The sequence below is a fragment of the Amphibalanus amphitrite genome, unplaced genomic scaffold (genome assembly GCF_019059575.1).
Source record: "Amphibalanus amphitrite isolate SeventyFive unplaced genomic scaffold, NRLGWU_Aamphi_draft 000461F_arrow, whole genome shotgun sequence".
Classification (NCBI taxonomy): Eukaryota; Metazoa; Arthropoda; class Thecostraca; order Balanomorpha; family Balanidae; genus Amphibalanus; species Amphibalanus amphitrite.
Window position 1 is genome coordinate 25,824 of NW_024881955.1, and position 12,129 is coordinate 37,952.

General features: G+C 50.1%; 1 protein-coding gene across 1 annotated transcript; it reads left to right on the forward strand.

Annotated features, from left to right (window-relative positions):
* The first annotated feature begins 759 nt into the window (after positions 1 to 759).
* On the forward strand, positions 760 to 8,461 carry LOC122391913. The gene is made up of 3 exons (XM_043386254.1): positions 760 to 881; positions 915 to 1,610; positions 8,293 to 8,461. Exons 1-3 carry the CDS (start codon positions 760 to 762, stop codon positions 8,459 to 8,461), a joined length of 987 nt encoding a protein of 328 aa, XP_043242189.1.
* The last annotated feature ends 3,668 nt before the right edge of the window (positions 8,462 to 12,129 follow it).

A 12,129-nucleotide genomic window follows, 5' to 3' on the forward strand; every position in this document is an offset into this window, starting at 1 on the left:
GGCTATGCATAAAATACATAAATGTCGTGTCTGCTTTCAGGCTTGGTTTCCTTCCATAGTACCTACTGCCCAGGTTTGCTTTCAAGCTTTGTTTCGCTTACATAGTTATGTCCAACTTTGCTTTCAAGTCTTGCTTTCTTACATAGTCCTAGAACTTTGAAGTCAGCCATCTCCTTCAAACTTTGTAATTATGACCTTTTTGAACCATGCTCGTTTTTTACATTTTTGCCGTCTAACGTTTTTCAGCTGCCGTCAGTGTTTTGCCGTTACGTCTCCCTGTTATTTTATACTGGGATAGGGACCGAAATATGATTAATATATTATGGAACATGTGGTCACCTACATAGGTGCTGCGGTGACCGTAATTACGAGAAATGCGGTCACCAAGCGATTGTGGCAGCGCCGTCGCCGCACCGCTCAAACTCCCTGACCTGCAGTTGGTCCCTCCTGAGGATCTCCACCTGTCATACCTCGCTGCAAACGCACGGCGTGAATTGGTTTCCGATACGGTGCTGTGTAGTTCGGTCCTTTGTCACCAGGCGGCGCTCAGGTCTGGGCGGCCCTCTGGCGGCGGGGGCGGCGGGCGGCGGGGGCGGCGGGCGGCGGACGGGCAGTCCCCGACCAGCCACCGGGCTCGACAATCAATGCGTGCCGCCCGCGTGCGTGCTGCCCAGGTGTGCACGGGCCAGCGGGGGACACGGCACCGCTGAGTGGGGGCCAGCCGAGGGCGAGAACACCTCGGTCCCGGCCGCCGCGGCGATGCACTACCGGCCGTACTCACTGGGTCGCAGCTCGTCCCGGGTGCTGGAGCCCACGTCCAGCAGCCAGCAGCTGGTGCCCAGCAGCAGCGGCGGCACCAGCAGGGAGGAGTCGCCCGACCAGCAGCCGCCGGCGCCCTGGGCCGCCGCCGGCAGCCCGCAGGCCGGCGCCGACGGCAAGCCGCCCATCTCGGTCGCGCAGCTGATCCGCGAGGAGCGGCTTCGCAAGGCGCTCCAGAGCCGGCGCTCCTTCAAACAGCGGCTGTGCACGCTCATCAATCTCACGGCCGCGATGCTGATCATCGGCGGCGGCGCGGCTCTGCTCTTCCTGGTGCCGATCGTCGTGGACCCGGCCGTGGCCACCATCCAGGCTGACTTTCCCGCGCGGCCGACCGCCTGCCGCACCGAACGCGTGCGACGCTACCGCACCCACTCCAACTGCTCGTGGAGCTCGTGTCGCGAGGGCTGCACCAGCGACCTGTACTACTGCGTGCACGTGTATGTGAGCCATACGCCGACCGAGGGCGCGCCCCCGGCAGAGGCGATCCTGGTCGTCAACGTAAAGACATGCGGCTACCCACCGCGGGTCAACTGTTCCGCCTTCGAGGACGAATATGCCAGGGAGGGTGCTGTGTTTCAGTGTTTTGTCAGCGGCGCTAACGCCAGTATCGCGGTGGCCGAGTTTCAGCCCGGCCAGGCCGGTGAGGAGGTGCTGCACGCGCTGGGTATCCCGCTGGGCGCCATCTGCCTGGGCACGGTGACTGTATGTGTGCTCCAGCTGCGGCCTGCCCGCTGCCGGCGCCGACCCGCACCGCCGCGACGGCCGTCTGGCGAGCTCAAACGGTCACAACAGTAAGTAGACGGACGCAATTGTTGAGCAGCCATGTATCTCTGATCCATGAGATCCTTATCCCACATGCCATTTATGCTCCGTATCTAGTCGCGACTGTCCGCCTCCTTTCTCCGCTATCTGAGTTGAAAGGCCACATCAGTCACGTGCAACATAAGACGGGGGTGATAACTCTGCAGTCAGATTTACCACTCACTTGTGATAAGTTAGGTATGTACCTACTTCTAAAAGCGACCACTAAACATTTCCGAACAAGACCGATGGCAATCCCGGACAAGTCGCCACCTATCTGTTCGTAGTATATTATTTTTAACATTCCCCGGTGTTGCGTGACCTCGCCATTTTAAGTCAATGGGGAAAAATGAAAACTGTTATTCTGGCGCCGGGAACGATCTCCAACTATCTCAAGCACACCGAATCGTGATTTGATGCACTCCTTGCAAGGTTATATGCGTCACTTTTGCAATGTAGACCTTGTGTGACGTCATTTATGACGTCATCAAGGTCATATTAGTTTTTCGTCAATAACTCTTGAACAAATTGAGCTAGCGAGTCGTGACAGCCACCAATGGACTCAGGAAGACCTGCCAAATCGAATGATATGCGATATGACCTTTTTCGACCAACTTCGTGACCTGGGGTGCCGACCTGACCTTGACCTGAGGTCAACACCCTAAGTTGACCTGACCCGAACAAGAAGTATATCATTCGACGCGCCTGAGCGAGACGAGCACGATGCTGCCAAAATCGCGGCTCTTCGGCCGTTTTTTGCGAAGTTATTCACCAAAAACTGAACCGTACCTTGGGGCACTTGACCTGACCTCAAAGGTCACTGTTTGACCTAGGACCTTAAAATCGGGTACCAATCTCTGCGTCTCGTAACGGCGCACACGCTCGCTTTTTCCGCGACGCGCTAGCTCCACCAGGGGCGAAACAGCGAGGGGGCGTCGTACCCCCCCCCCCCCTTCCTCGGCCGGAGCGTATGTAGAAAACCAATAGGTCCGGCGAGGGTTAATTACTATATAGTTATTGGCTTATCCCTCGTCGGACCTATTGGTTTTCTATATACATACGCGCAGGACGAGGGGGGGGGGGCTGGTACGACACTCCCTCACCGTTTCGCCCCAAAATTAGCTCAAGTCTCGCTAAAAACAACGAGCGTGTGCGCCGTTACGAGACATAGCGATTGGGACAAGGTCTTAAGTCAGCCGGTGGCCTCTGAGGTCAGGTAAAGTGCCCCAAGGCACGGGTTCAGTTTTGGTAAATAACTTCACCAAAAATGGTCGCGGGGACGAGAAATTTGCACCATTGAATTTGTATTGCTCAGGCGCGTCGAATGGTACTTATACTATTTGTTCGGGTGAGGTCACCATAAGGTGTTGACCTCGGGTCAAGGTCAGGTCAGAGCCACCCAGGTCACAAAGCTGGTCGAATGAGGTTATGTCGCATATCATTCACTTTGCAGGTCTTCCCGAGGCCATTGCTGGCTTTTCCTACTCGCCGGCTCAATTTGATCGCGAGTTATTTACCAAAACTCCTATGACCATAGTGACGCAATAAATGACGTCACATAAGGTCAACGATGAAAAAATGAAGCATGGGGCCTTGCAAGGATTATATGAAATTGCAATTCCATATACTTGAGCTAGGTTTAGATAATTCTGGGTGCCAAACTAACGGTTTCTAAATTTCCCCACAATGCACGGTAGGCGATCGGGCCGGTCTAGCCTCGCGAAACCTCAAAGACACTTTTTTCCGAAAATTGGAAAACAACGCATACTAGTCGACAGAAAATTCATCAAAGATTATGATTATGCATTTGCATGGCTCAGGAGACATTTTTTCGTTGACAAAAGTATCGTTCAAGACAGCGTTTCGTAACACTTCATAAGGGGGATAATCACAGCCGATTTTTACGCTCTTTGAATATTTTGCGGAACGATGAAATTGCTAGGTGTTGAGCATCCATTTTGCATGGAAAGTGAGATTCAGATATTTAGACGATTCCGCCATAGAAAGCAAGTAGACAAAATCAGTTCAAAATGTCCTATAATTACTAGGTTAACTTTTTATATTTTTTCTACCACTGAACATTACGCTCACTGAATTAACCAAACCCAGCAAAAAAAGTTTTACGAGGATGAACTGAATGTAATGCTGTATCGCATGCACTAAGACTTTATCTATTAGGGGAGCCAGTGAAATTTTGCAGCCACTTGCAGCCCTGGCATCCAAACACTTTTTTATTCTAAGGGTTGGCCGTGGCTTGGTGCACTTGAGCACAAGTGGTAAATGCCCCAAAGGGTGTTTTCACGATAGCTCAAAACGCCCAGGCAATAGAGAGCTGCAACTTGGCATACCTGACCTTTGATGCACGCTGGATCTTGTATCACCAACCGCTTTTTCAAGTCAGGTCAGGTCACTGACCTATGACGTCATGAATGAACCTCTGCACGATCCTCAGATGTCGCAAACTTGCAACGCTCTCAGTGCCAGAGTAACTTTCACAGGGAGGTGAGACTTGCAGAACTTATTGTCCTTTAGAGGTCTTACAACTTAAATATTTCATATTTTTTCCTAAATGTCACATGAAGTCAGGTTGGTCACGTGACCTCACCTATAAGTCAATGGGGAATATGGAAACTGCTATTTTGGCGCCAGGAATGATATTCAATTGTCTCAAGTACACGGAATCGTTACTTCATGCACTCCTTGCAAGATCTGATGCTGCATTTTTGTATTGTTGGCCTTGCATGACGTCATTTATGACGTCACTAGGGTCATACGAGTTTTTCTTCAATAACTCCCGATCAAATTGAGCTAGAGAGTCGACAAGGTCACCAATGGACTCCGGAAGACCTGCCGAATCGAATGATATGCGACATGACCTCCTTCGACCAACTTCGTGATTTGATGACCTCTGACCTGACCTTCACTCGAGGTCAACACCTTACGGTGGCCTCATCTAAACAAAAAGTATACCATTCGACGCGCCTGAGCAAGGCGAACACGACGATGTCAAAATCGTGGTTCTGCGGCCATTTTTTACGAAGTTATTTACCAAAAACCAAACCCGCTGCTTGGGTCACGTTATGAAATGGGGCCCTGCCGGGCGAGATTTACGCTGTTTCATGATATGTATAAATTGGTAGGGCATATCGTTTGAATAAAAAGTTGGTTTCGAAGCAATTTTCTACGGAGGTACACACCATTTCAATGTCCCATATAGTCATAAATTTCGACCTACCCTCAAAAGTATTCATGCGTTATTCGAGCGGCAATTAGGCAAACTGCAAGCTCGCCACAGAGCACAAATCCTAATAGAGATAGTCCTTATTTAAAACATATGCTCATTGGATATTCAAGAAGGTTGCTCCTAAATATTGTGGTTCTAGCTTCAAAAACATGGATGTTAAGAATGCCGATAGGTTTCGCGAGGCTACACCGGCCGGATCGCCCACTGTGCAATGGTGAGGTCACGTCAACGACCTGACCTCATGTGACCTTTACGAAAATCCGAAATATACATGCCGTAAGACCTCTGGAAGCTATTAGGTCCTGTAAGTTTAATCTCCCTGTAAAAGCTCCTCTGGCACTGAGGGCGCTGCGAATTTGCGACATTTTAGAACCGTTTAGATGTTCACTTATGGCACCATAGGTCAGTGATCTGACCTGACCTGAAAATGCAGTTGATATCACAAGATCTGACTTGAATCAAAGGCAAGATTTGCCGCAAATGTCAGCTCTGTATGGCCAGCGTCTTCTGAGCTACCTTGCAAAAAACAAACTTATGGAAAGCGGCACCCGCCCCCTCCCCCGCCCTCGGCCTTCTAGGATTGTTTGTGACTTCCGACCCAGCGGGCAACAGTTTGTTTGGGCCGATCTGTCGAATCCCCGGGCGAGTGAAGTGTCCACATATACCTATAGCACCGGTCCCGGACCGCGCTCCTAGTGCACGACGCCGCGTCGTGTTTCAGCGTTGCCATGGAGACGCACACCCAAACAGTCGTGTTCGCGATAAGGACTGTCAAATGGAATGGATTGCCGATATCTCAAGTCAATAGCGCACAAACACTGAGGTGTCATCTCGGCCGCGATATTAACTGTAAACGAATGCAGGAAGCGATGGTGAAAAACATGCCATTTTGTGCATCCACAAAATTACAGGAACGGTCGCGTGCTGGCATGTCCCGAACGATCTGAGGAATTATTGACAAGCATGATATAATGATTGGACAGTGCGCTTTTTGCGGATGTGCAAGCAAGGCGCATACCATACAAAGGTGTCTTGGCGTTTTGCGAGCACAGAAGACACTTACAAGTATTGTATTGAAGGTCTCTTCGTATTTATCAAAGTGAAGGCGTGCATCGACATGGACAATATCTCAATCTCCATTCTTTCCAAATTTTGACATAGGCAGCCTCATTCAGGCTTTCTCTTTTACTTGAGGACGTCCCAAAGTCGCCTGAGGCCAGATTGAGGCTGACTGCAAGGAAGAAGTACAGCTTTGCTCAATGCTCACCGTGTCGCTCAGATAGTTTGTCACTGAAGGATTGGCCAGGTGCTCTGCTCTGGTGATTGATGAAGGTGCCACTGAGCAGATCTGAATGATAACAATGGTAGAGGGTCTTCGCGGCTGGAGTGGGCTTGAGCATATCCATTTAACTTTCTTATAAAAGAGCGTTGAAATGCATCCTATTGCGTACAGCCGATGTTTTGCGGGTTTTCCAAAAAAAGCATAATAGAAAACGTAGGCTGTTGTGGAAAACGTGTCGTCAACATGACATGAGTTACTCTAAAACAAAACTTGATAAAGTTGCACCTTGCGCTTCAAACACGCGAAGTGGGTCAGGTTCATCTGCCGTGCTGTGACCGCTGGTCTCGATCGACTGGACCGTATGGATTTGACATTGCGGTGAGCCGGCCAAATTAACCGGCGCTATTGATTCGGAACTGAACAGTTCCAGTCGTATGCAGTCTGTCGCACGGCGTTTCCACCTTGGTGGTTCTTTCTGGCCCAAACAGGAGAATAGCGTGTATCTCAGCGATGTCAGCCCGACTAGCCAGCTTGCCGCGAGGGACGCTGGGCACGACCCTCTCCGACCGGGATGGAAGGGGCGATACGGGGTCTGAACGGCGACCCGCTCCAAACTACCCGGATTTGGCCTGTGGCCAGAACACGAAGCTCGAGCTGCGCTGCCGGTGGCACGGCGGAAGGATGAGATTGGTTGGGCTGGAGGCCAAAGGTCTGAACCGGTACTAGATAAGGACGTATAATTTTCCCGTTCCATCATTATGCCGCGATAGAAAGACACTTCGGAGTCGTTGCAGCGAAAAGCCGAGTCGGATCGGACATCGCTGGCAAATCTGGGGTCATCATCTCTGCCAAGTCCGGCTCGGCGTGCGATGCTGCCCTAGTAACCCGGAAGCTGCGCCAGCCCCCCCCCCCTTCCCCCCCCCCCTGCTGGACCACGCCCTGGGACGGGGGGGACGCCCGGTGCCAGCCGTTGCGTGCGCGGCCGGCCGGGATGACGGCTGCGATTGGATGTCGGTGCCGTGCCGGCACTCTGTTGGCCAGCTGCGACCCTCTCCGCCCCACACCATCCCTTCCCCAGAGGCCACAAACGCACGGCTGTCGGCAGTTAATCAGTCAAATGGTGCATCCATAGAACTGGACACCAGCACCTGGGTCGGTCCCAAGGCTATATGGTCAGCCCACCAGCCGCCACGGTCTCCTAAATTCATCTGTCCAACGGCACACGATTCGCTGAGTGAAGCGGATCCAATTGTATTGATGTGATATGATGATTGATACATTTCTCTGCTGTTGGTGTGGTTGATCGCTGTTTGAAGTTGCGATTAACCACAGTTGGAAATGAATAGATTCAGTTGGAAATAAATATATTCCATCCTAAGTATACTGGATATAATCATTTCCCAGCCGAATGGGGGACGATGTCGAGTTTCGCTCACACACGAGTTACTCATGGGCTGACTCAGGCGAGGTGAAGCAGCATTTGTATTTCCCAGCATCCACTTACAAACCTTCTGAAATGTGTGTGGAATTTACATGCACGTTTATTATTCCAATTCCATTGATGATTAAAAGTGCCGTTGTATTTGTTGTGATAGACTTCGCAATTCTGTTGGGCATCCGTTTGTGACAGGCCACGGTAGCGGAGCTCGGCATTAGGGGCAGTTTATAAGTCGTTCGAGACGTCCGATGGACTAACTTTGGCAATGTGACGTGTTTTCACATCACTCATTTATCCAGTGCTGCCTGTTGATGCTTCCGGTCAGGCGTGTAGTAGCGGGCATAGGTTGACGAAACTGTATGGTGAACACGATGTGATCTTCAGTGTTGCTTTCAAGTTCATATCCTTTCATGGGGTCTTTCAAATAACCTCTTTGTGATACTCATGTGTACTCCATGCAACCACAATATGACCCGACCAACATGTGACCTCTGGGCTCTGACTGACCTCGATTCTACCTCCGCGTGACCTCTGTGTGACCTCAATATGACCTCTGGGTGACCTCCATGCGACCTAACTGTGACCCCTGTGTTACCGCAATATGACCTCTGTGTGACTCCTATTCTACCCCAGTGTGACCTCTGTGTGACCTCCATGCTATCCCAGTGTGACCTCTATGTATATGACCCCTGTCCTGTCCGGCCGCAGGGTCTGGAGCACGGGCGTGTCGCCCAGTCGGACGGCTCCCACCCTCTCCACTGTAATGGAGGAGCGCGGAGGGTCGGCCGTCTCCTCCCAGCCCGCCGAGCTGCAGCTCATGGAGATGAAGCCGCTAACGTCCTCCGAGTCGCGACTCTCACCTCCACCGGATCCCTGACAGGAGGCCGGCGGTCCGGCCGTGGGATCTAGGGATCCCGCGGAGGGCCGCCGGGACTCGGAGGAGCGCCGGAGGGAATCGGAGGAGCGACGGGGGGACGCGGAGCAGCGCCACCGAGACTCCCTCTCAGGACTCCTGTCGCCGATAGTGCTGCTCCGACCGCGCGGTGGATCACCGGCCGGTCGCAACAACAGACGCTGCTCGGCGTTCAGTTTGGCCACAGATGAGACAGATCAGGACCGGGACAGTCACAGTATTGAGAGCCGGATACGGGCCATCATCAATCAGGTGGAGGGCACGGACTCTACTTCTCCTCCGGCTCGGCCGCCAGCGCCGCCGCCGCCGCAGCGCGATGGCTCAGTGGCCACGATTGAGGGGGTGCGTCTGAGGAGCTCTGACTGGTCGGGTGAGCAGACTACCCTGAGGCCAGGTCGGGAGAAACTGTCTAAAGTGAGACAGAGTGTTGGACAGAGTGTTGGACAGAGTGGTGGACAGAGTGATAAGACTGGGCGGGCTACTGAACCGAGTGGAGAGGTCACTGCTTCTGATGTCGACATACTGAAAATGGACGTTTGGTGAGAGGTGTAATGTGAGGTGGGATGTTGTGAAAGGAGTGGTGAGATGTAAGCGTTTGAGAAATGTGAGAAATGTTAACCCGCGCCCTGGTGGGGTCTGTTTATAACGCGACCTGATGGGGGGGGGGGGCTATTTTTTGCCCCCCTCGTATCTCCGAAAATACTGGGCGGATCCGCAAAATTCAAACGGCGTTCGAAAGGCCTGTCAAATTTGTCGTAAGAAACCAAATTTCATTGACCTCAGGGCCACCGATGACGTCACAGGTCAGGTCAAAGATGAAATATTTCACCGTTCACGGGTCTTCTAGGGAATGCGCTATAACACCGAGGAAAACGCATTTTGTCGAGAATCAGCGATAGGGCGTCAGTTGCCTAGTAGATATGTTACTATTAGAGGTCACTGACAATACCAGGTCAGGTCACAGGTCAGGTCACCAAGGGTCACAGGTCAGGTCACATGAGCCCAACTTAGCTAAGGTTGTGTGATGCATGTTTTATGGCCAATTTTTCATTTCCAACTCGATGGCGTTGGTTATAAGACTATCAGGTACGGCTTAGGTCACTTTCTGGTGAAGTTCAGGTTAAGGTCAGGTCAAGGTCAGGCCAAAAAAGGTCAAATTTTAAAGTTGATAGTTTTGCATAAAATGGGTATTGATTCGATGCAGCTCGTCACGGGGAGTCTAATGGTGGTCTTTGTTTTGCGCTACGGGGTCTAGAATTGCTAAAAATTGAGTTTGAAAATTTGACGTCATCAATTTTGAACAGTTTTTTTCGCTATAACTTCGCCAAAAAAGAGGTATCAATCTCAAATTTGGTATATAGATGGATGGCGGTAAGGACTATCACATGTATTCTGGTTTTTGCGAATATCAAAAAACTTTTTGGATTTTTCGATAATTATATCAAAAAAAATATTTTTTGATTTTTAGGGGTCAAAATCCAAAAATTTCAAAAATCCGAGATAACAGTTTTGTAGCCCTATTTATTCTACATCTTTTATGTCTTAATCATTTTTCTGTATTTGCAAAGCTATAGGCCTGACAGCTCTTCCCGCGAAACCCTTTTTTGGGTCGAAAACGGCAGAACATGACGTCACTCTGACGTCATTTCCGGCCAACCTATCATAGCCTTTGGAAAAATTATTGGTCACAATGTGTAAAATTGATGTCCGGGAGGGTAGGTACTGAAAGTTTGGTGACGATCGGCGGAGTGGTTCTGGAGATATATCGAAAAGTCTGGAGGGGGGCAAAAAATAGCCCCCCCCCACCAGGTCGCGGGTTAATGGGATGCTTGGCTCGAGGAGATGTGGCCGTCGGTGAGGACCGTACATCAGACGAGATATGATGAGATGATGTCGGAAATTTGATGTCTTGGCCGGGAGAAGTGATAAAAAGTGTCTTGTTGAAGACCGATGATATGAAACTGACAGATGATTGACAACGTATAAAGACAGAGTTGGTTAGGAAGGACGTAGGACGGTTCAAGAAACATTCAATTCGACATGCATTTCACAGGTGACGTGACAGATGACTTGTAAACGTACTGGATGGTGCATCACTGTTTCAAGTGGGCACATCGGAATTCGGACATTGCAAGGACAGCTAAGTTTTGATGTTAAAATCAACACCAGACAAAAGGCAACATAAATAAGGCATTCATTGAACATTGTAAAGACACAGTACGTTAGGCAAAAGTTGCCTTTATGGTCGTTATTGAACAGATGACTGAGCAGTGAGCCCACAGACTGCACAGTGCACAAGGGACTGAACAGAGGACTGATATGACTGAGGACACTGTGATATGGTCTGGAGGACAGAGGACCGCGACCTCGCCGGTCCTCGGAAGGTGACCCTGTCACGCAATATGTGCCATTGGCTGGGTAAGGTGAGCATCCGATTTGTGTAGCGTAGCCTCAGGGATGCGGGTGTATTGTTGAGCAATAATGCCATGACTCACACCTCACTAATTTTGTACAGAGCAAACTGGGTATTGAGCCGGTTTGGACGACTGGTAAGTGTGAAACTGTTATGACTCTACTCCGTCATGCAATCAATTTCCTGTACTATGAACGTTCAAGAGCTTCAACGCACAATCTGCAGCGGTATGGTCATAAATTTGGTGTAAGTAGTATCGTCGTTTTCGACGACTGGGTCCGGTAAAGGTGCTGTCATGTGAAACAACCACCTCCTGATTTCTAGTCAGCCTCCACAATCCTCGCACGTAATCGTCGTCGTTTAGTGGAATTGGACAACTAAGGAGTGGACAGTGTTGTAGTGCATGTGATACCGCATTGGCTTGGCAGGTCGCTGAGCAAGAGCGCCTAAGAGGAGCCTTGGGAACGTTGGTTGTAGTGAAGTGCTATTGGCCGGCCAAAGGCACGCGATCGAACGAACTGGTGCCATGGTGACTTGTTACTTTGTTTCGCGTCGTTGAGTGAAAACGGTATTTGAACAGCGCTGGGGTATGTGGAGTTGGCCAACGTTCACAGCGCTGTCCCGCTTAATGTACGACCCCTCCGTTACACGAATGTAGCCCAAAGGCAACGCAGGACTATCATGATGGAAATGAATGCAATGTAAAGTGTATCTTGGAAATATACGAGTAGTTGATATGCAACGTGTTATAAAATAGCAGATTGATTGAAGAAACGAATGGCTGTATTTTCAAAATTCATTCGTCTTTCCCTTAATTCCTTTCAGTAAGGCAGGAATATCAGTGGATTGAAAATATTGCAGTGGCGGATCCAGGGGGGGGGGGCAAAATGGGCATTTGCCCCCCCCCCCAAACGGCATAATTTTAACATTACGCCTATGGACGATGCATGGAAAGAATCGATAAATTGTTATGGTTTGCCCCCCCCCCCCAAACCTCTGAGCTGGATCCGCCTCTGAAATATTGATAGAAAAAGGAAAAAGTATGAATGGATTGAAAACTTATAAATGGAATTCAAGCCTATGAATTATGGGATTAACTACGCAACGAAAACTCCTATAAGTTCTTTGCAACTCAAGTTGGTCGCGATGTTTTGCGATATATGTTCATTGTTCAAGTACCTATCTATGTATAAAAATAGTACTTTTGTGACCATATCTT

Excerpts from the sequence above, each read along its gene's own strand:
- LOC122391913 (XM_043386254.1), top strand. The coding sequence starts at position 760 with ATGCACTACCGGCCGTACTCACTGGGTCGCAGCTCGTCCCGGGTGCTG. Across the intron at positions 882-914 it reads AGGGAGGAGTCGCCCGACCA|CCCGCAGGCCGGCGCCGACG; the intron begins GCAGCCGCCGGC and ends CGCCGCCGGCAG. Across the intron at positions 1,611-8,292 it reads GAGCTCAAACGGTCACAACA|GGTCTGGAGCACGGGCGTGT; the intron begins GTAAGTAGACGG and ends GTCCGGCCGCAG.